Source organism: Bufo gargarizans, chromosome 6, assembly GCF_014858855.1.
Source record: "Bufo gargarizans isolate SCDJY-AF-19 chromosome 6, ASM1485885v1, whole genome shotgun sequence".
Lineage (NCBI taxonomy): Eukaryota > Metazoa > Chordata > Amphibia > Anura > Bufonidae > Bufo > Bufo gargarizans.
The window spans coordinates 115,061,478-115,086,479 of NC_058085.1; the positions used below are offsets into that span (position 1 = coordinate 115,061,478).

Genomic DNA, 25,002 nt, shown 5'->3' on the forward strand with positions numbered 1-25,002 from the left:
GGCACGAGGGGCTATTATATTTAATGGGGGCTCTGGTGGTCATTATGCTAAATGGAGGGTCAATGGGGATCATTTCACTAAATGGGGGGCACTGGGAGTCATTATACTGTGTAAGGGGCCCTCACAGTGTGATGAATGACCCCCCAGTGGCCCCCTCACATACCTATCATTGCAGGGGAGCTGGTGGTCCTGTCATTCACTAACCGCAGCTCCCTGCGCTCCTTCTCTCCTCAGGCCCGCTGCACCAGTGAGACACACAGCATGACGTCACCGCTGGGCCGGGCCTGGAGGAGAGAAGGAGATGTGCAGTGATGTAGCTGGAACTGACTGGGCCCCACAGAAAATCCACGTTTTTTGTATCCTGCAGAGTCAAGTAAAAAATGCATACATTAACGTATATGTTTTTTCTACCATGGAACTGTATGGTGAACGGACGCCACTGTACGGCATCAGTCTGAGGCATCTGTTAACGCATACATTTTTGGTATACATTAAATGGATGGCACAAATGGGATGTGAACCCAGCCCTAGTGTCAGAATAAGCACCAGTACACAGCGGAGCAGCGTGGCGGAGAGGGGAGGCCGCCATGTACTGACAGAGCGCTACCTGGTCCTGGTGGTCAGGGATGAGGACTGTGTTTCCCAAGGATCATTTTCTACTGGGAAATACAGGGCACAGTATAATACACTAGAATCTATATAATATAAAGATATTAGCCCTACCCCCGAATAATAATACAATTAGGGGGTCATTTATTATATAGAAATACGTCTATATTAGGCGTATTTCTGACACAGATTGTGGCGCAAAAGTCCTTAGCACCGCGATCTGTATCTTTTCCTGCTCATGCCAGGTCTAAAAAAAGTGGTGTGGGCATGGAAGGGGATACAGTTATGGCCATGCAGTTATTGGATACCACCGCCATATAGTGATAACACCGCCATACAATGATAAAACCACCATACAGTGACCGGATAAAAGGGTATAAGAGGGCACAGTACAGGGAATGACTATGGGCACTGCACAGGGTGTGGTAAGAGGGCACAATGCAGGGTATAAAGGGGCACAGTACGGGGTGGGGGGCACAGTCACATGACCCTGTGACTTCAGAAGGTCCTTATGGTGAATGCTGTTCAGATGCCACCATAATGAGAGGCAGAGGAGTGAGACAGGGGCCCTGGGTGGACAGGAGGGGTGGACACAGCATACAGTAGGTTGAAGGAGCTCTGAGGGGGATTCATACAAGAAGTAGAGGCAGGAGGTCTGTGCAGGGCAGCAATAGGAGATAGGAGGGTGAAACAGGAGCTCTGGATACATGAGGGAGGAAAGGAGACAGCCATGAGGATGAGATAGGACAGGATATGGGGGGGGGGCAGGTGTCATGGAGACAAACTGCTTAATAAAACAGTAACACAACTAAATAGAATGAAGCAGCAGCAGATCGAAGAGTCCCCCCCTTTCCTTCTGTCCCACAGACAAGAGACAGTCACAGTGCAGACTCACTCACAGACTGTCTTCACACTTCTCTGCTCCGGCTCCAGCCCTCCGGTCTCTCTCCTCAGGCAGCATGTGTCCTGTGTAGAGGGGGCGTGTTCTGAGTCTCTGCAGCTCAGAGGGCCCACCAGGGGGGTACTGCGTAAGTGAAATTACAGCAGTGAGAGCTCCCATCTGTATTGATGGAAGTGCTCATAGCAGCTCAGTGGGCCCCCCCAGGAGCATTGGGCCCCGGCACTTGCCCGGGGATGCCGGGTTATGACGCCGGCCCTGTATTTGGAGGCATGTTGGGAGTATGTGTAGAGAAGGTTGGTAGGTTGAAATTAAAGTGAAGAACCTAAGATGTCTGTATGGCCAACTGCAGCGATGCCTTATGGCTGAAAGTCATGACTGTCTGGGCTAAATGGAGAAGATGAGGAAAGAGTATGTCTACAATCAAAGGAGAACTCATTGGATATAACAGGTATTTAGTGATGTATTCTCCTGTATGTTTGCTAGTACTGAAACACCAGGCAGCATGCTGAAGGTAGGGCTGGCTCGGTTCCATGGCCGACATCTCACCTCTTCAGCCCCCTTCTTCACATGTCAATTAGAGACAACTGAAGGAGGAAGAGGATAGATCTTGGTAGATGGTGCTGGTCACCACAGAGGTGAAGCTTCTGGGGCAGTATTTTGTGCTATGATTTGACACTGCTGGGGCAGTATATTGTGCTTTATTATGGTATTGCTGACTCCTCAAACAGTTAACCCTTTACAAGCAACTGTGTCCTCCAATTCCGACTTTTCAGCATAAGGACTTATGCATATGTGCCTGTTTTGCAGCCTGCAATATACAGGCATTGGCCTCATGCGCTCCATAGTACGGATGCGGATCTATCCTTGAAAGGGTCCGCAATCCTCAAGATACGGAGAGGAAGCCCACAGAAGCACTATGGAGCACTTCTGTGGGATTTAGGTCAATGCCTCTGCACCGCGGAAAAATAGAACGTTCTATTTTTTTTCTGGTGCGGACTGAATCTTGCAAATCCACATCTACAAGCATGCACACGGCCGGTGCCCATACATTGTGGACCACTACTATTTGCAGTCCTTAGCACAGGGACAGAGGCACCTGTGCATCAGCCCCAATAGACCGGGAAATCTTATTACATCACTGATGTAAATATTTTGTTGGGAGTGACAGCGGGAGCCCGCGGCTGGTACTGACTGGCATCTAAAACGTTAAAAAGCCAAGCAGAATGCGTGTTTCAGCGGCTGCAACACTTAGCTTAAGGCCCCCTAGGGACTGCATTAAAAAGGAGTATACATGGTTGCTAAAGAGTTAATTAAACCTGTCAGTTTATGTTTTGTTTTCTCCAAACTGATGGGTCCTATTTAACTCCTTTCCATAACCAATTTTAGTTTTTTCTCCCTGCCTTCCAAAAGCCATAACTTATTTTTCCATTCTGTTTGAAGGGTACTTTCTAAGGGCACCATTTACTATTACATACAGTGGATATAAAAAGTCTACACACCCCTGTTAAAATGTCAGGTTTATGCAGGCATGGGATCCAGCCGGTTCTCTCCGGTTCTGCCGAACCGTTTGTTAAAATTACAGCAGGTTCGCAGGACCGGTGAGAAGCAGGAATCCCGACCCGGTCCTAGTGCAGCACAAAACATAATTATTTTCAACCCGGCGCTCCAGCAGGCGCTCACTCAAATGATCTCCCCCCGCCCTGCGCAGGGCCATAAAATGAATGACCTTTTTTTTTTTTTAAATCTGACTTACTACTGCCGCAGCGCCGCCGCCGTCCGCCCGCCCCCAGCCTGCGTGTGCCGGCGGCTCGGAGTCATGGCAACACACGGTCACATGGGCTTAGGCCACGGGGGCGTGACTGGTGAGTTAGCGGCGCGGCAGCGGCTGGAAGCAGCCAGAGCAGAGGGACTGTCTAGAGGCTAGAGCTGACTGACTGTGTTGTGTCAGTCACACAGTCCAGACACAGCCATCAGAACTCAGAAAGATTATAGAGTCAGGACAGGTCAGGTCGTGTTAGCCTGTTAGGGTAGTAGTGAGTGTGATGTGACAACATGGATGGCATGGAGGGGGCCAGGGGGCGAGAAATGTGACAACATTGAGGATGGAGGGGGCCAGGGGGGAGAAATATGACAACATGGAGGATGGAGGGGGCCAGGGGGGAGAAATATGACAACATGGAGGATGGAGGGGGCCAGGGGGGGAGAAATGTGACAACATGGTTGGGGGGGGCCGGGGGGGGAGAAATGTCACAACATGGAGGATGGAGGGGGCCAGGGGGGAGAAATATGACAACATGGAGGGGGCCAGGGGGGAGAAATGTGACAACATGGAGGATGGAGGGGGCCAGGGGGGAGAAATGTGACAAAATGGAGGGGGCCAGGGGGGAAGAAATGTGACAACATGGATGGGGAGGAGAAATGTGACAACATGGAGGATGGAGGGGGCCAGGGGGGGAGAAATGTGACAACATGGCTGGAGGGGGCCAGGGGGGAGAAATGTGATAACATGGATGGGGGGAGAAATGTGACAACATGGATGGGGGGAGAAATGTGACAACATGGATGGGGGGAGAAATGTGACAACATGGATGGGGGGAGAAATGTGACAACATGGATGGGGCCGGGGGGGGGGGGAGAAATGTGACAATATGGATGGAGGGGGCCAAGGGGGGAGAAATGTGACAATATGGATAGAGGGGGCCAGGGGGGGGAGAAATGTGACAACATGGATGGAGGGGGAGAAATGTGAGGGCTGATGTGACACAGGTAATTTGACATTGAGGGGGTGAAATCTGACATGGGGGGCGATGGCTGACATGGGGGCTGATCTGAGGCATTGGGGGTATGATCTGAGGTCTGATTAACATTGGGGGTCTGATTGCTGGTCTGACCTGAGGTGCAATGGAAAATATTTTTTTCTTATTGTTCTCCTCTAAAACCTAGGTGCATCTTATAGGGCAAAAAATACGTTCCTCAAGCCAGCAACTGTCTGAGGCAGAGTGAAGATACCAGGACCACAGAGAGGGGAAGCCAGCTGCTGCAGACGCCAAAATGTGTATGGTGTATTTATGTGTGTTGCATATACAGTCATGTGAAAAAATTAGGACACCCTTTGAAAGCATGTGGTTTTTTGTAACATTTTTAATAAAAGGTTATTTCATCTCCGTTTCAACAATACAGAGAGATTAAAGTAATCCAACTAAACAAAGAAAACTGAAGAAAAGTCTTTTCAAGATCTTCTGTAAATGTCATTCTACAAAAATGCCTATTCTAACTGAGGAAAAAGATAGGACACCCTCACATGTATTCCCTCTTAAATTGGCTCAGATCTCACACAGGTATATCACACCAGGTGCACATAATTAGTAGATCGTTACTCTGCATGTTGAATGAGGCTTGCCCTATTTAAACCTCAGACATTTAGTTTGGTGTGCTCCTGACTGTTGAAGTGAGAGTGAGCACCATGGTGAGAGCAAAAGAGCTGTCAGAGGACTTCAGAAAAAAGATTGTAGCAGCCTATGAGTCTGGGAAGGGATTTAAAAAGATCTCAAAAGATTTTGAAATCAGCCATTCCACTGTCCGGAAGATAGTCTACAAGTGGAGGGCTTTCAAAACAACTGCCAACATGCCCAGGACTGGTCGCCCCAGCAAGTTCACCCCAAGAGCAGACCGCAAGATGCTAAAAGAGGTCTCCAAAAACCCTAAAGTGTCATCTCGAGAACTACAGCAGGCTCTGGCTACTGTTGATGTAGAAGTACATGCCTCTACAATCAGAAAGAGACTGTACAAGTTTAACTTGCATGGGAGGTGTGCAAGGAGGAAACCTTTGCTTTCCAAGAGAAACATCGAGGCCAGACTGACATTTGCCAGAGATAAAGTTGACAAAGACCAGGACTTCTGGAATAATGTTCTTTGGACAGATGAGTCCAAAATTGAATTATTTGGACACAACAGCAGAGGACATGTTTGGCGTAAACCAAACACAGCATTCCAAGAAAAGAACCTCATACCAACTGTGAAGCATGGAGGTGGAAGTGTCATGGTTTGGGGCTGCTTTGCTGCAGCAGGACCTGGTCAGCTCACCATCATAGAATCCACGATGAATTCTACTGTGTATCAGAAGGTGCTTGAAGAACATGTGAGACCATCAGTTAGAAAATTAAAGCTGAAGCGGAACTGGACCATGCAACATGACAATGACCCAAAACATACTAGTAAATCAACCAAAGATTGGCTGAAAAAGAAGAAATGGAGAGTCCTGGAATGGCCAAGTCAAAGTCCAGATTTGAATCCCATTGAGATGCTGTGGGGTGACTTGAAAAGGGCTGTACGTGCAAGAAACCCCTCAAACATCTCACAGCTGAAAAAGTTCTGCATTGAGGAGTGGGGTAAAATTTCCTCAGACCGATGTCGAAGACTGGTAGATGGCTACAAGAACCGTCTCACTGCAGTTATTTCAGCCAAAGGAGGTAACACTCGCTATTAGGGGCAAGGGTGTCCTATCTTTTTCCTCAGTTAGAATAGGCATTTTTGTAGAATGACATTTACAGAAGATCTTGAAAAGACTTTTCTTCAGTTTTCTTTGTTTAGTTGGATTACTTTAATCTCTCTGTATTGTTGAAACGGAGATGAAATAACCTTTTATTAAAAATGTTACAAAAAACCACATGCTTTCAAAGGGTGTCCTAATTTTTTCACATGACTGTATATGGTGTATGTATATGTAAACATGTGTCGTGACGCTGCAAGTCCGCCGCTGAGTAGGGAACCTGTTGTTAAAAATTTGAATCCCACCCCTGGGTTTATGTGATATAAAAAATGAGACATAAATCATTTCAGCACTTTTTCCACCTTTAATGTGACCTATACAGGTCCTTCTAAAAAAATTAGCATATTGTGATAAAGTTCATTATTTTCTGTAATGTACTGATAAACATTAGACTTTCATATATTTTAGATTCATTACACACCAACTGAAGTAGTTCAAGCCTTTTCTTGTTTTAATATTGATGATTTTGGCATACAGCTCATGAAAACCCAAAATTCCTATCTCAAAAAATTAGCATATCATGAAAGGGTTCTCTAAACGAGCTATTAACCTAATCATCTGAATAATTAACTCTAAACACCTGCAAAAGAAACCTGAGGCTTTTAAAAACTCCCAGCCTGGTTCATTACTCAAAACCGCAATCATGGGTAAGACTGCCGACCTGACTGCTGTCCAGAAGGCCATCATTGACACCCTCAAGCAAGAGGGTAAGACACAGAAAGACATTTCTGAACGAATAGGCTGTTCCCAGAGTGCTGTATCAAGGCACCTCAGTGGGAAGTCAGTGGGAAGGAAAAAGTGTGGCAGAAAACGCTGCACAACGAGAAGAGGTGACCGGACCCTGAGGAAGATTGTGGAGAAGGGCCGATTCCAGACCTTGGGGGACCTGCGGAAGCAGTGGACTGAGTCTGGAGTAGAAACATCCAGAGCCACCGTGTACAGGCGTGTGCAGGAAATGGGCTACAGGTACCGCATTCCCCAGGTCAAGCCACTTTTGAACCAGAAACAGCGGCAGAAGCGCCTGACCTGGGCTACAGAGAAGCAGCACTGGACTGTTGCATGTCATTCGGAAATCAAGGTGCCAGAGTCTGGAGGAAGACTGGGGAGAGGGAAATGCCAAAATGCCTGAAGTCCAGTGTCAAGTACCCACAGTCAGTGATGGTCTGGGGTGCCATGTCAGCTGCTGGTGTTGGTCCACTGTGTTTTATCAAGGGCAGGGTCAATGCAGCTAGCTATCAGGAGATTTTGGAGCACTTCATGCTTCCATCTGCTGAAAAGCTTTATGGAGATGAAGATTTCATTTTTCAGCACGACCTGGCACCTGCTCACAGTGCCAAAACCACTGGTAAATGGTTTACTGACCATGGTATTACTGTGCTCAATTGGCCTGCCAACTCTCCTGACCTGAACCCCATAGAGAATCTGTGGGATATTGGGAAGAGAAAGTTGAGAGACGCAAGACCCAACACTCTAGATGAGCTTAAGGCCGCTATCGAAGCATCCTGGGCCTCCATAACACCTCAGCAGTGCCACAGGCTGATTGCCTCCATGCCATGCCGCATTGAAGCAGTCATTTCTGCTAAAGGATTCCCGACCAAGTATTGAGTGCATAACTGAACATAATTATTTGAAGGTTGACTTTTTTTGTATTAAAAACACTTTTCTTTTATTGGTCGGATTAAATATGCTAATTTTTTTAGATAGGAAATTTGGGTTTTCATGAGCTGTATGCCAAAATCATCAATATTAAAACAATAAAAGGCTTGAACTACTTCAGTTGGTGTGTAATGAATCTAAAATATATGAAAGTCTAATGTTTATCAGTACATTACAGAAAATAATGAACTTTATCACAATATGCTAATTTTTGGAGAAGGACCTGTATACTGTACAACTCAACAAAACAAAAACAAAACAAACTGAAATCTTTTAGGTAGAGGGAAGAAAAAATATAAAAATAAAATAATATGGTTGCATAAGTGTACACCCTTAACCCCTTAGGGACGCATGACGTACCGGTACGGCATGTTTCCCGAGTCCTTAAGGACCCATGACGTACCGGTACGTCATGGCTTTAAATCGCGATTCCGGCGCCGCAGGGGTTAATCGGAACGGGATGCCGGCTGAAATCATTCAGTCGGCATCCTGTAACAACGCAGGGGGGGGGGGTCATTTGACCCCCCCCCCGTATCGGCGATCGCAGAAAACCGCAGGTCAATTTAGACCTGCGGTTTTCTGCATTTCCGGTCCATTCGGGTCTCCGGTGACCCAATGAACCGGAAAAAGACTGCGATCGGTGGCGTGATTACACACCACCAATCACAGTCCGTGCATTTGGAGAGGCGGTGCTGGCCCTGGTGCTAAATGCCGCTGTCCAGGGTGCTGATTGGTGCAGGGGAGAGAGGCGCGAGATTCAAACTTCCTGCGCTCCTCTCTCCCCTCCTCTTCCTGTTCTGCACGAGCACCCGGCAGCACCGTCCAGCACCAGCTTCTGAGTCCCCCCTAATCGCCATCCATCACCCTCCTGCACCCATCGCCATCCAGGTAGGTTAGGGTCAGTGAGGGAGAGGCACCGTTAGGCAGGGAAAGAAGGGAAAAGTTAGTTAGGAAAAAAAAAAAAAAAAAACACTTATCTAAACTTTCTTTGTTCCATCTTTCAGACCCCCCCCCCTGCCACTTGCCCGCCACCACCAGCCCCCCCCCCCCCCCACCAGCCCAAAAAAACATTAGTTTTAATGCAGGCATCCTCAAACTGCGGCCCTACAGATGTTGTAAAACTATAACTCCCAGCATGCCCAGACAACCTACAGCCATCAGCAGGGCATGGTGGGAATTGTAGTTTTACAACATCTGGAGGGCCGCAGTTTTAGGATGCCTGCTTAGTGTCTCCAAAGTCTGAGAGCCATACATATTGGGCATCGTCGCGTGCATAAAAGTCGTCGCTATAAAAATAACATTTGACCAAACCCCTCGGATGAACAGCGTTAAAAATATAAAATAAAAACTGTGCCAAAACACCCATTTTTGGACAAAATTTCCATTTGAATCCTTTTTTCCGGTAATAAAGCAAGGGTTAACAGCCAAACAAAACTGAATATTTATTGCCCTGATTCTGTAGTTTGCAGAAACACCCCATATGTGGTCGTAAATGGCTATATAGCCACACGGCAAGGCATAGAATGAAGGGAACTCCATATGGTTTCTGGAAGGCAGATTTTGATGGACAGTTTTTTTTTTGACACCATGTCCCATTAGAAGCCCCCCCTGATGTAGCCTAGACTAGAAACTCCAAAAAAGTGACCCCATTTAAGAAACTACACCCCTCAAGGTATTCAAAAGTTAATTTACAAACTATGTTAACCCTTTAGGTGTTCCACAAAACTAAATTGCGAATGTAGAAACAATTTTAGAATTTAAATTTTTTGTTACCTTGCCTCAAAAAAGTGTAATATAGAGCAACCAAAAATCATATTTACCCCTAAAATAGTCCCAAAACAACAACCACCTTATCCCGTAGTTTCCTAGATGGGGTCACTTTTATGGAGTTTCTACTCTAGGGGTGCATCAGGGGGGCTTGAAAGGGTACATGGTGTAAATAAACCAGTCCAGCAAAATCTGCCTTATGACGTTCCCCTTCTTCTATATCCTGCCGTTTAGCCAAATAGTAGTTTATGACCACATATGGGGTGTTTCTGCAAACTACAGAATCAGGGCAACCCATTTTAAGTTTTGTTTGGCTGTTAACCCATTTTCTTCCAGTAATAAAGTAAGGGTTAAAATGGAAAATTTTCCAAAAAATAGAAATTTCAAAATTGTTTCTCCATCTGCCATTAACTCTTGTGGAACACCTAAAGGGTTAACAAAGTTTGTAAACCCAGTTTTGAATACCTTGGAGGGGTGTACTTTCTTAGATGGAGTCACTTTTTTAAAATTTCTATTCCAAGGGTGCAACAGGGGGCTTCAAATGGGACATGGTATAAACAAAACCAGTCCTGCGAAATCTGCCTTGCAAATCCCATATGGTGTTCCCCTCCTTCTATGTCCTCCCGTTTGGCCAAACAGTAGTTTACGACCACATATGGGGTGTTTGTGTTTCTGCAAACTACAGAATCAGGGCAACCCATATTGAGTTTTGTTTGTCAGTTAACCCTTGTTTTATTCCTGGAAAAAAATTGATTATATTGGAAAATTTTCCAACAAATAGAAATTTCTAAATTGTTTCTCCATCTGCCATTAACTCTTGTGGAACACCTAAAGGGTTAACAAAGTTTGTAAAAACAGTTTTGAATACCTTGAGGGGTGTAGTTTCTAGAATGGGGTAATTTTTGGGAGGTTTCTATTATCTAAGCCTCACAATATGACTTCAAACCTGAACTGGTACATAAAAAGTGGGATTTTGAAGATTTCTGAACGGCCTGGGTAAGTCAAAGCGTTTTAAAGTTATCAGTACTTAAAGTGACACTGGTCAGATTTGAAAAAAATGGCCAAGTCCTTAAGGTGAAATAGGGCTGAGTCCTTAAGGGGTTAAAGGGAGTCTGTCATCAACATTTCACTTTTTTAACCCTTATCATAGCTTTCTAGCATCCTTACAGTTAATAAAAACGTTACCTTTATGATTAATCCTGGACTTATAAAACCGGCAAAAACCATTTTTGTAGCATATGCAAATGAGGGCTCGCAAGTGCCCAGGGCGGCGTTACCCTCGTAGGTGCCCTGCTAACTCAGCCTTTTCTTCGCTCCCCCCCGCCCCTTCCTTCCCTCCGCCCGCCCATCCTTTCCCTCTGACCGCCTATCTAACTTCTTGTTTCGCCGAGATCCGGCACCTGTGCACTCAGTCCGTCGGCCGGCGCATGCGCACTGCGATGCCTATTCCTTGTACGGCATCACAGTAATTAATGTGCATGCGCCGGCTAACCGCGCGAAGCCGGCGCATGCTAACGGCGCAAAGCCTCCCAGACCAGTTTTCTTCTCGTCTATTTATCAATTCTGGAGGGACGTCCAGTTCTTGGTAATGTCACTGTTGTGCCATATTTTCTCCACTTGATGATGACTGTCTTCACTGTGTTCCATGGTATATCTAAGGCCTCTTTCACACTTGCGTTGTCCGGATCCGGCGTGTACTCCACTTGCCGGAATTACACGCCGGATCCGGAAAAACGCAAGTGTACTGAAAGCATTTGAAGACGGATCCGTCTTCAAAATGCTTTCAGTGTTACTATGGCACCCAGGACGCTATTAAAGTCCTGGTTGCCATAGTAGTAGTGGGGAGCGGGGGAGCAGCATACTTACCATCCGTGCGGCTCCCGGGGCGCTCCAGAATGACATCAGAGCGCCCCATGCGCATGGATGACGTGTCCATGCGATCACGTGATCCATGCGCTTGGGGCGCCCTGACGTCACTCTGAAGCGCCCCGGGAGCCGCACGGATGGTAAGTATGCTGCTCCCCACTCCCCACTGCATTTTACCATGGCTGCCAGGACTTTAGCGTCCCGGCAGCCATGGTAACCATTGAGAAAAAGCTAAACGTCGCATCCGACAATGCGCCGAAACGACGTTTAGCTTAAGGCCGGATCCGGATCAATGCCTTTCAATGGGCATTCATTCCGGATCCGGGCTTGCGGCAAGTGTTCCGGATTTTTGGCCGGAGCAAAAAGCGCAGCATGCTGCGCTATTTGCTGCGCTATTTGCTGCGGCCAAAAAACGTTCCGTTCCGGAACGGAAGACATCCTGATGCATCCTGAAGAACGGACTGTCCATTCAGAATGCATTAGGAAAATCCTGATCAGTATTCTTCCGGCATAGAGCCCCGACGACGGAACTCTATGCCGGAAGACTATAACGCAGATGTGAAAGAGCCCTAATGCCCTGGAAATTCTTTTGTAAAATTCTCCCTGATTGATACTTTTTAACAATAAGATCCCTCTGTTGCTTTGGAAGCTCTCTGTGGACCATTGCTTTTACTGTGGGATGTGACTAAGAAAATTTCAGGAAAGACCAACTAGAGCAGCTGAACTTTATTTGGGGTTAATCGGAGGCACTTTAAATGATGGCAGGTGTATGCTGACTCCTATTTAATATGATTTTGAATGTGATTGCCTAATTCTGAACACAGCTACAATCCCCAGTTATAAGAGTGTGGGCACACATTATTTTAGGTTTTTTTTTGTTCCCTGCACCTAAAAGATTTCAGTTTGTTTTTCAATTGAGTGGTACAGTTTATAGGTCACATTACAGGTTGAAAAAGTTCTGAAATGATTTATCTTTGTCTCATTTTTTTACAGCACAGAAACCTGACATTTTAACAGGGGTGTGTAGACTTTTTATATCCACTGTATAATGCTTGAAATCCACAGCAAATTCAACAAAGAAAACACCATGTAAAACATGCAGGTTTCCTTATTTATTTTGATACACTGCCAGTCTTCAATCCATGTAGGGTGTAAATATAGGCTGGGGCTACATGGTGCCAGTGGCAGCGACACATGTTGCACAGCTGAAGATTGCCTACTTAAACCCTTCCCGACCTATGACATACTACTACGTCATGGGAACCACTGCACTACAGATGTATTGTAATGCATTGCAGAGGGGATCAGACCCCCAAAAGTGAACATCATAATTAAAGTAAAGAAAAAAAGTGTTATTAATAAAGTAATAAAATTAAAAAGGTAAAAAAGAAAAAAACCGCCCCTTTCCCCTTATTTTATAATAAAAACCAGAAAAATAAAACAAAACCCACACATATTAGGTATCGTCGCGTCCGTGATGACCGGCTCTATAAATATATCACATGATCCACCCTGTCCGGTAAACAGCATAAAAAAATTAAACGGTGTAAAGAAAAGCCATTTTTGTCACCTTACATCACAAAAAGTGCACCAAGCAAAAAAGGAGTATGTCCCACAAAATGGTATCAATAAAACAGTCACCTCATTCCACAAAAAATGAAACCCTTCCTATCGAGAATCAGTGAAAAAAGCTATGGCTCTCAGACTATGGAGACACTAAAATATCATTATTTCAAAAATGCTATTATTGTGTAAAACTTAAATAAATAAGAAAAAGTTGACATATTAGGTATTGCCACAAGCGTAACGATCTGCTCTATAAAAAAGGCACATGACCTAATCCCTCAGGTAAACGCTGTAAAAATAAAAACAGTGCCAAAACATCCATTTGCCTCACAAAAAACGTAATCTAGCGCAATAAAAAATCATATGTACCCCAAAATAGTACGAATAAAACTGGCACCTTATCCGTAGTTTCCAAAATGTGGTAACTTTTTGAGTTTCTACTGTAGGCGTGCATCAGGGGGGCTTCAAATGGAACATGGCATCTAAAAAACAGTTCAGCTAACTCTGCCTTCCAAAAACCATATGGCGTTCCTTTCCTACTGCGCCCTGCCGTGTGCCCGTTCAGCAGTTTAAGATCACATTTGGGGTGTATTACTGTACAGCAGCGGCTGCATGAAGCGCACGGCGTCATAGCAACCAATGACGCCGTACGCTCATGCTGTCAGGAGGAATCCCGGCCGGGTTTCCACAGTCCGCTCTCGGCCGCGGAACACGGCCGTGTGCATGAGGCCTAAACCACAGAATCAGGGTAATAAATATTGAGTTTTATTTGGCTGTTAACCCTTGCTTTTGCTACTGGAAAAAATTGATTAAAATGTAAAATCTGCCAAAAAATATGAAATTCTGCAATTTCATCTCCATTATTTTTGATTTCTTAACAAATGGGAGGCACATGTACAAACTGTTGTAAATCCTACACCGTTCACCTGATTTGGATGTAAATACCCTCAAACTAAAGCTGACAGTCTGCAGTTAAAGCACATCTTGTTTGTTTCATTTCAAATCCATTGTGGTGGTGTATAGAGCCACAAATGTTAGAATTGTGTCGATGTCCCAATATTTATGGACCGGACTGTATTGCGGCCCGCAAATATTCACTTGAATGGGTCCACAAGATATGGAGCGGAGGCATGGAGTAGAAGCACTACAGAGCGCTTCCGTGGTATTTCGGTCTGTGCCAAATATAACATGTTCTATTTTAATTTTTTTTGCGGTGAGGACTGAATCTTGCGGATCTTAGTCTAATTCAAGTGAATGGGTCCGCATGCCACAGATGTCTTTGTGTTTTTTATTTATGTATTGTGAATTTAGGTGCATAGTATATTCCCCATTGAAATGGATGGAGACATTCTGCTTCAGAAAAGCAACAACATATTATTAATTACGATATGTTGTCGTTAGATACTGGCTTTAGTGTTAGTTCACACACTGCAGATGCTTTGCAGCCAAAACCATGTACATCGACATGAAAATGAAAAGAAAGTAGAGCCATGTTCTTTAAAATTGTGGATTTATTCTAAAACAATCAGGTTGTAAAATGCCCGGTAAAAGTATATTCTAAGAAGTCCAGGAAGCAGAGCTCATGTGTTCATCTTCGAGATAGACACTGCAGTCATGGAGCCATTGGTAAGTTGTTGTTTTTTGTTGCTGTATTACATTTCTGATTCCCACACAGACCCACAATCCAGCAGTGCAAGAAAACAGACTGAAGACCTAGATCAGTGATTTGCCAAAGACACCAGATCTACCACTGTGTGTTGCGTATAAACACCACGGAGCCTCTGATTTTCTGGTTACAAACTGGGTCCTGGGTCGAACAGGTCTTGGTGACATTGGTAGGAATAGTAAATAATGTGGTTATGGTCTGTGCGGTATGTTGTTCACCATGCAGGTCACCAGCTGTTCTCTGTACAGGTCTCATCTGTTATAAAGCCATTTCCAGATGAACCATCATCTCACGCATTTTCAGAATCATGCATGAAACAAAGTATGCCAGTGTGAATATCTATGCAAACTCAGCGCACCTTGCACGAGGTAACACAAAGAGGTGCCAGGTATATTTTTAAAGTCATTCCAAATGGAAAGTGCAAAGTGTGTAGGCTGGCCTATTGATTTCCCTTTACATCTGCATTACCAAAGGTCCTTTTCTACTACCTAGAGAGTGTTTCCTCTTGAGTCCATCCTCTGTTGGATATGGCATAATTTAGGATAGCTTCTGTAGCAGTATATGGTCGATGTCCCTTCACACAGGCTTCAATGTCACCCACTGAGAGCTGACTCTGTAGGAAGAGATGCAGCTGACTGTCTGACAAGAGGACCATGTTCTGTACAACTCTGCCAACAGAAGAATACATAGATGAGAAAATTGATTCATTTATACATCTTTATGGAAACCTCAGCCAAGCGACAGCTGCAACTGAACCCCAATACTGCCACTAGAACAGCCAAATCTACAGATGCAATATGCCACATTTATTGTAAAGGTGGTGTAAGATTAGACTGGCTGTCTAGACCTGCAGCAGGGACGGACACTTTTCTCTGACTATACCAAATTCAAGTGAATGGGTGCACATCCATGATATGCCCGTAATTTGCTGACCCGCTGTTTGCGAACTGCAATACAGGCATGGCAAGGCAACAGCCACGTGCATGACCCCTTACTTTGAGAAGGATTTTTACGCCAGAACTGTGCTTAAATTTTGGCACAAAAGGCGCATCTTAAGCCCTGCCTTATTCCTATAAAGCCCCACTCACTTAACCGCCTCCGGACCGCCTAACGCAGATCCACGGTCCGGAGGCGGCAGCTCTGCGCAGAGTGACGCATATACGCGTCATCTCGCGAGAGCCGTGATTTCCTGTGAAGGCGCGCGCGTTCACAGGATCGGAAGGTAAGAGACAGGATCTCCAGCCTACCAGCGGCGATCGTTCGATAACAGCGTCTAATATACCTGCTATCTGGTGGTCCCTTTTGCTTGGATCGACCACCAGAGGACACAGGTAGCTCAGTAAAGTACCACAAAACACCACTACACTACCCCCCCCCCTGTCACTTATTAACCCCTTATGAACCCCTGATCACCCAATATAGACTCCCTGATCACCCCCCTGTAAGGCTCCATTCAAACGTCCGTATGATTTTTACGGATACATGGATCGGATCCGCAAAACACATACAGACTTCTGAATGGAGCCTTACAGGGGGGTGATCAATGACAGGGGGGTGATAACCCATATAGATTCCCTGATCACCCCCCTGTCATTGATCACCCCCCTGTAAGGCTTCATTCAGACGTCCGTATGATTTTTACGGATCCACGGATACATGGATCGGATCCGCAAAACACATACGGACGTCTGAATGGAGCCTTACAGGGGGGTGATCAATGACAGGGGGGTGATCACCCATATAGACTCCCTGATCACCCCCCTGTCATTGATCACCCCCCTGTAAGGCTCCATTCAGACGTCCATATGTGTTTTACGGATCCACGGATACATGGATCGGATCCGCAAAACACATACAGACTTCTGAATGGAGCCTTACAGGGGGGTGATCAATGACAGGGGGGTGATAACCCATATAGATTCCCTGATCACCCCCCTGTCATTGATCACCCCCCTGTAAGGCTTCATTCAGACGTCCGTATGATTTTTACGGATCCACGGATACATGGATCGGATCCGCAAAACACATACGGACGTCTGAATGGAGCCTTACAGGGGGGTGATCAATGACAGGGGGGGTGATCACCCATATAGACTCCCTGATCACCCCCCTGTCATTGATCACCCCCCTGTAAGGCTCCATTCAGACGTCCATATGTGTTTTACGGATCCACGGATACATGGATCGGATCCGCAAAACACATACGGACGTCTGAATGGAGGCTTACGGGGGGGTGATCAATGACAGGGGGGTGATCACCCATATAGACTCCCTGCTCACCCCCCTGTCATTGATCACCCCCATCATTGATCACCCCCTTGTAAGGCTCCATTTAGACATTTTTTTTGGCACAAGTTAGCGGAAATAGATATTTTATTTTTCTTACAAAGTCTCATATTCCACTAACTTGTGTCAAAAAATAAAATCTCACATGAACTCACCATACCCCTCACGGAATCCAAATGCGTAATTTTTTTTAGACATTTATATTCCAGACTTCTTCTCACGCTTTAGGGCCCCTAAAATGCCAGGGCAGTATAAATACCCCACATGTGACCCTATTTCGGAAAGAAGACACCCCAAGGTATTCCGTGAGGGGCATATTGAGTCCATGAAAGATTTAAATTTTTGTCCCAAGTTAGCGGAAAGGGAGACTTTGTGAGAAAATACAAAAAAAAAAAAATTTCCGCTAACTTGTGCCAAAAAAAATAAATTTCTATGAACTCGCCATGCCCCTCATTGAATACCTTGGGGTGTCTTCTTTCCAAAATGGGGTCACATGTGGGGTATTTATACTGCCCTGGCATTTTAGGGGCCCGAAAGTGTGAGAAGAAGTCTGGGATCCAAATGTCTAAAAATGCCCTCCTAAAATGAATTTGGGCCGCTTTGCGCATCTAGGCTGCAAAAAAGTGTCACACATGTGGTATCGCCGTACTCAGGAGAAGTTGGGGAATGTGTTTTGGGGTGTCATCTTACATATACCCATGCTGGGTGAGATAAATATCTTGGTCAAATGCCAACTTTGTATAAAAAATGGGAAAAGTTGTCTTTTGCCAAGATTTTTCTCTCACCCAGCATGGGTATATGTAAAATGACACCCCAAAACACATTCCCCAACTTCTCCCGAGTACGGCGATACCACATGTGTGACACTTTTTTGCTGCCTAGGTGGGCAAAGGGGCACACATTCCAAAGAGCACCTTTTGGATTTCACATGGCGAGTTCCTAGAATTTTTTATTTTTTGTCACAAGTTCTTTTTTTTTTTTACAAAGTCTCCTATTCCACTAACTTGTGACAAAAAATAAAAAATTCTAGGAACTCGCCATGCCCCTCACGGAATACCTTGGGGTGTCTTCTTTCCAAAATGGTGTCACTTGTGAGGTAGTTATACTGCCCTGGCAATTTAGGGGCCCTAATGTGTGCGAAGTAGTTTGAAATCAAAATCTGTAAAAAATGGCCGGTGAAATCCTAAAGGTGCTCTTTGGAATGTGGCCCCCTTTGCCCACCTAGGCTGCAAAATAGTGTCACACATCTGGTATCGCCGTACTCAGGAGAAGTTGGGCAATGTGTTTTGGGGTGTCATTTTACATATACCCATGCTGGGTGATATAAATATCTTGGTCAAATGCCAACTTTGTATAAAAAAATGGGAAAAGTTGTTTTTTGCCAAGATATTTCTCTCACCCAGCATAGGTATATGTAAAATGACACCCCAAAACACATTCCCCAACTTCTCCTGAGTACGGCGATACCAGATGTGTGACACTTTTTTGCAGCCTAGGTGGGCAAAGGGGCACACATTCCAAAGAGCACCTTTCGGATTTCACCGGTCATTTTTTACAGATTTTGATTTCAAACTACTTCTCACGCATCTGGGCCCCTAAAATGCCAGGGCAGTATAACTACCCCATAAGTGACCCCATTTTGGAAAGAAGACACCCCAAGGTATTTTGTGATGGGCATAGTGAGTTCATGGAAGTTTTTTTTGTCACAAGTTAGTGGAATATGAGACTTTGTAAGAAAAAAAAAAATCATCATTTTCCGCTAACTTGTGACAAAAAATAAAAAGTTCTATGAACTCACTATGCCCATCAGTGAATACCTTAGGGTGTCTACTTTCCGAAATGGGGTCATTTGTGGGGTGTTTGTACTGTCTGGGCATTGTAGAACCTCAGGAAACATGACAGGTGCTCAGAAAGTCAAAGCTGCTTCAAAAAGCGGAAATTCACATTTTTGTACCATAGTTTGTAAACGCTATAACTTTTACCCAAACCATTTTTTTTTTTTACCCATACATTTTTTTTTAAATCAAAGACTTGTAGAACAATAAATTTAGGGAAAAATGTATATATGGATGTCGGTTTTTTTTGCAAAATTTTACAACTGAAAGTGAAAAATGTCATTTTTTTGCAAAACAATCGTTAACTTTCGATTAATAACAAAAAATGTCAGCAGCAATGAAATACCACCAAATGAAAGATCTATTAATGAGAAGAAAAGGAGGTAAAATTCATTTGGGTGGTAAGTTGCATGACCGAGCAATAAACGGTAAGAGTAGTGTAGTGCAGAAGTGTAAAAAGTGCCCTGGTCATGAAGGGTGTTTCAGCTAGGGGGGTTGAAGTGGTTAATGAGCATTTTTTTAAAAAGGACAGAAACCCTAGATCAGTGATGGTGAACCTTTTAGGGACAGGGTGCCCAAACTGTAACCCAAAACCCACATATTTATCCCAAAGTGCCAACACTGCAATTTAACCTGAATACTACAGTCCAATATCGTCTATCTTCTATGTACTTTATCATTTAGCTATAATAGCCTGCCTATATTCAATGTGCTGCCTGTGCTGTTCATAGTGCGCCATGCACTGATGAATGGAAGGAAGAGTCTAAGGCATATAAGTAAGCCTTAGGCCTCTTTCACATGAGCATGACTGATTAGGTCCGGGTGCGTTCAGTGAAACTCGCACAATTTTGCAAGTTCAGTCAGTTTTGTCTGCGATAGTGTTCAGCTTTTTCTGCACGGGTGCAATGCGTTTTTCACGCGCGTGATAAAAACCTGAAGGTTTACAAACAACATCTAGCAACCATCAGTGAAAAACGCATTGCATCCGCACCTGCTTCCGGATGCAATGCTTTTTTCACTGAAGCCCACTTCTATGGGGCCAGGGCTGCGTAAAAAACGCAGAATATATCACATGCTGCAATTCTCATGTAACGCAGAACTAATGTGTGAAAAAAAAAAAAAACTGTCATGTACACAGACCCATTTGAATGAATGGGTCAGGATTCAGTGCGGGTGCGATGCGTTCGCGTCATGCATCACACCCGCACGAAAACTCACTCGTGTGAAAGGGGCCTTAGACTTTTTCCAGGGTGCAGGTGCCCACAGAGAGGGCTCTGAGTTCGGTCTCCCATTCCATAGGTTTGCCACCACGGCCCTAGATGCACCAATTTGGGCCACTTTTTTAGATACATTTTTGGTGCAGACACAATAGTAAATGGGGGCCAATATCGTCTCTCCATGTATAAGAGTCCCTTGCTGCTGCCTAATGCAAGCCATTAAGTAGCATGCCATATATAATACACAGCAGAAGGAGAGTGTGAACGTGCTCCATGACAGCAGACATAAAAACACATGCACAAGACTAACATATTAAAGGGGTTCTCTGGGTGGAAGTCCAACTAACGGCACCCCAGCTGATCAGCTGTATGAAGGGTAGCAGTAGAAAGCAGGAAGAGAGATGGGAGACTGCACATGCACAGTGCACGCACCTTTCCTTCATACAGCTGATCGTCTGGGGTGCCGGACCCCCACTGATCTGATCTTGATAACCCAATGAACCCCCTTTTTTTTTTTTTTTTTTTTTTTTAAGCAATACATTTCCTTGCCATAAACAGTGCATCCCATCAAAATATTGTCATATAGTGATCCCAATTTTCTTTGTTCAATATCCCTAGCAGGCAGATCTCAGGGATATAATTCACCCGTGTCGGCAACAAAGAAGAAAGAAAATCAGTAACTTCCTTCCAAAATTTAGCTATCTGGTTGCAGCTCCACATCATATGCCAGAAGTCTGCTTCCAGTTCACCACATCGCGGGCATGCTGTGGATGTGGCTCTGCCCATACTAAACAGACTAGTTGGTGTTAAATTTGTCTGATGCATGATATAAAGTTGGGTTATTTTGTTGTTAACAGCTGGTGACACATGTAAGTGTGGTTCTAATAAAGTCGTAATGGACTCTTCTGTGGGTGTGGGTATCAATCTTTTCCATTTACAGTGGATATAAAAAGTCTACACACCCTTGTCAAAATGTCAGGTTTCTGTGATGTAAAAAAATGAGACAAAGATAAATCATTTCAGAACTTTTTCCACGTTTAATGTGACCTATAAACTGTACCACTCAATTGAAAGACAAACTGAAATCTTTTAGGTGCAGGGAACAAAAAAAAACTAAACAACTCAATTGAAAAACATAACAAAAAAGCCAGTGGAAATAATATAGCAAAAATAATATTAACTTTATTACATGACATGTATAAAAATATGAAGGAAAAAAGGCAAGATGGAAAGGATATACAATTTAAAAACAAACTGAAATATTTTAGGTATAGGGAAGAAAAAATATAAAAATTTAATAATATGGTTGCATAAGTGTGCACACCCTTAAACTAATACTTTGTTGAAGCACCTTTTGATTTTATTACAGCACTTAGTCTTTTGGGGTATGAGTCTATCAGCATGGCACATTTTGACTTGGCTAGATTTGCCCACTCTTTGCAAAAACACTCCAAATCTGTCAGATTGCGAGGGCGTCTCCTGTGCACAGCCCTCTTCAGATCACCCCATGGATTTGCAATCTGATTCAGGTCTGGGCTCTGGCTGGGCCATTTTTTTTGTTGATTTGGATGTATGCTTTGGGTCGTTGTCATGCTGAAAGATGAAGTTCCTCTTCATGTTCAGCTTTCTAGCAGAAGCCTGAAGGTTTTGTGCCAATATTGACTGGTATTTGGAACTGTTCATAATTCCCTCGAGCTTAACTAAGGCCCCAGTTCCAGCTGAAGAAAAACAGCCCCAAAGCATGATGCTGCCAACACCATGCTTCACTGTGGGTATGGTGTTCTTTTGGTGATGTGCAGTGTTGTTTTTGCGCCAAACAGATCTTTTGGAATTATGGCCAAAAAGTTCAACCTTGGTTTCAACAGACCATAAAACCTTTTTCCCACATGCTTTTGGGAGACTTCAGATGTGTTTTTGCAAAATGTAGCCTGGCTTGGATGTTTTTCTTCGTAAGAAAAGGCTTTCGTCTTGCCACTCTACTCCATAGCCCAGACATATGAAGAATACGGGAGATTGTTGTCACATGTACCACACAGCCAGTACTTGCCAGATATTCTGCAGCTCCTTTAATGTTGCTGTAGGCCTCTTGGTAGCCTCCCAGACCAGTTTTCTTATTTGCTTTTCATCAATTTTGGAGGGACGTCCAGTTCTTGGTAATGTCACTGTTGTGCCATATTTTCTCCACTTGATGATGTCTTCATTGTGTTCCATGGTATATCTAATGCCTTGGTAATTCTTTTGTACCCTTCTCCTGACTGATACCTTTTAACAATGAGATCCCTCCGATGGAAGCTCTCTGTGGACCATTGCTTTTGCTGTGGGATGCAACTAAGAAAATTTCAGGAAAGACCAACTAGAGCATCTGAACGTTATTTGGGGTTAATCTGAGGCACTTTAAATGATGGCAGGTGTATGCTGACTGCTATTTAACATGATTTTGAATGTAATTGCTTAATTCTGAACACAGCTACATCCCCAGTTATAAGTGTGCACACTTATGCAACCACATTATTATTTTTTGTTTTGTTTTCTTCCCTCCACCTAAAAGATTTGTTTGTTTTTTAATTGAGTTGTACAGTTTATAGGTCACATTAAAGGTGGAAAAAGTTCTGAAATGATTTATCTTTGTCTCATTTTTTTTTACATCACAGAAATCTGACATTTTAACCGAGGTGTGTAGACTTTTTATAATCACTGAATCTATTACTGGAAGGAGATTTGTCTTGACCTTTGTGCATACTAGGTGTGAGTAGATTGCCGATACAAATCCCCTGGGACCCTGGGTTTTATACAACTCCTATAAGTGGATATTTGGAGATTCTAGTGCTGTTGGTTGGGTACTTACTCTGCAAGGCTGCCCTAAGTTGTAAATATGAAAAGAGTACGAGGAATATTGTACTTTTGTGACAGTTTCAAACATCATTATTGCTCCTTGATCATATACATCTCCAAGGGTATTTGTCCCCGCTGTTTTCCATCTATCTGCTCCCATTACCACCTGTACCTGTGGTAAAGATGGATTATCCCATAAAGGTATGTCCGAAACTACTTCAGTGAAATTGGCCAATATTTTAACCTCCTTCCACACACGTCTAGACCAGTTTGTGTATAGGCAACAATGGTCTCTGGAATTTGGGGACCCCTCCAAAACCGACCACAAAGTGCTACAGTTTAGGTATAGTGATAAAATAGTGTATCCAAACGGAGTTTAGCCCGTGAACTGCCCCAAATGAAGGTTCTAGTCATAGAGTCGAATTCTTTGAATATCGATTTGGGTATGTGTGTTTGAGTGCTGAACTGCAAACAGGACTTTGGGGAGCATTATCATTTTAATTAGGTTGGTGCGCCCTGCCACTGATATGGGTAGCGGTTTCCAAATTTTAAATTTTATTCCGTATGTAATCAATTAAAGGGCAGATATTGAGTGATATAGAGTATTGTTTAGTGATCTTCACTCCTAAGTATTTAAATGTGTCCACTACTTTTAATTGGGCAACATGGGACAGACCTTTCCAATCTGACTTACCCCAGAGGCATGTAAACAGATTTTTCCCAGCTGATTCTCAGACCTGAATAGTCCCCAAACTCTTAAATCAGGGCCACCGTGCCTCTGAGAGACGAATCAGGTGATGACATGTATAGGATCATGTCATCTGCATATAGTCCAATCCGGACTTCCCTCGCTCCCATGATCACTCCATGTATAGCGTTACTATTTCTCACTCTAATGGTTCAACTGCCAGGGCAAATAAGAGTGGTGACAGGGGACATTTCCTGTCTTGTCCCTCTATAGAGAGGCAAGCTTTCTAACAGTTCTCCGTTTATTTGTAGCCTACTTACCGGATTGCTATAAAGGATAGTCTCAGTGGTGGATTTTCCCGACACAAAACCTGTTTGGTCTTGATGAACTAATGACAGGATTACCTGGTTAAGGCAAGTCGCCAATATTCTGGTCAGGATTTTATAATCCACAGAGCTATGGGCCAATAAGATCAACACTCAAGGGGATCTTTATCAGGTTTGAGTAATAGAATTACAGTGGCCTCCATAAAAGAGTCCGGTAGTTTCCCAGTCCTCAGGGCCGAATGATATGTCGCCAACAATTGGGGAGCCAATACCTTTGCATATCTGGCATAAACCTCCTTAGGAAGCCTGTCTGGGCCTGGAGATTTTCCGTTGTTAAGGTCTGTTATGGCTTGTAACACTTCTAAGCTAATAAGATGATCTAGTTGGTCCCTTTCTTTTGCAGTAAGTTTAGGGAATGGGATGCCGTCTAAGTATGAATCTATCTCTGATTCAGATACTGTTTTACTGGATCTGTATAGATTTTGGTAGAAACATGTGAAGATTCAAACAATTGCCTATTGGGTATTGGATTCCTGCCCCATGTGGTCTCTAATTGCTAGAATCGCTGAGGAGGGCGAGTCATGTCTGATCAGTTGAGCAAGTAGCTTAGCTGATTGGTTGTCTAATTCAAAAGCTGTTTGTTTCTGAAAATTTTATTTTGCTTTGTCTTTAAGTACCGCAAGATATTATCTGCCCACCTGGAGCCAAGCCGTCCTATTGGCATCAGTCGGGTGACTAATGTATTGTTGCTCCAACGCTGTGCACTGAGATGCTAGCTCCATTTCGGAGTGTTTAGTGTCTTTTTTAATGTATGTTATGTTAAAGTGTAATGTCCCATGCAGAAACGCCTTTAGAGTGTCCCACACCAAAGCCAGATTGGGTTCATCAACATGTGTATTCAAGAATTCCTGCAGTTGGTATGAGGTCCCATCTGTTGAACCCAGAAGGCTCAGCCAGAACGGGTGTATATTCATCCTGTACATTATTGAAGGAGCTCTGCGAATTAACATGCCTAGTATTGGGGAGTGATCTGATATGGGTAGATATGTCATGGATCTGATTAGTCCAATTGCCTAGCATGTAATCTATCCTGGTTAAGGAGTCGCAACCACTACTATGACATGAATACACCCTAAAATCGGGATGTTTAGTTCTCCATAAATCAAACCATCTGAATTCAGCTAAGAATCTATTGAGTTTCGAGATATTTCCTTTATTTGAATGGTCTGCCGCATCTA

At 44.0% G+C, this 25,002-nt stretch overlaps 1 protein-coding gene across 3 annotated transcripts in view; it reads right to left on the minus strand.

Moving 5' to 3' along the window:
- The window catches only part of SNX11 (sorting nexin 11), a 77,762-nt gene that overhangs the window by 8,661 nt on the left and 44,099 nt on the right, over positions 1–25,002 (minus strand). For all 3 annotated transcript variants that reach the window (XM_044300200.1, XM_044300198.1, XM_044300199.1), the window contains one exon: positions 15,069–15,248. In XM_044300200.1, coding sequence (XP_044156135.1) covers positions 15,069–15,248 — 180 coding nt within the window. The remainder of the gene's footprint in view (positions 1–15,068; positions 15,249–25,002) is intronic.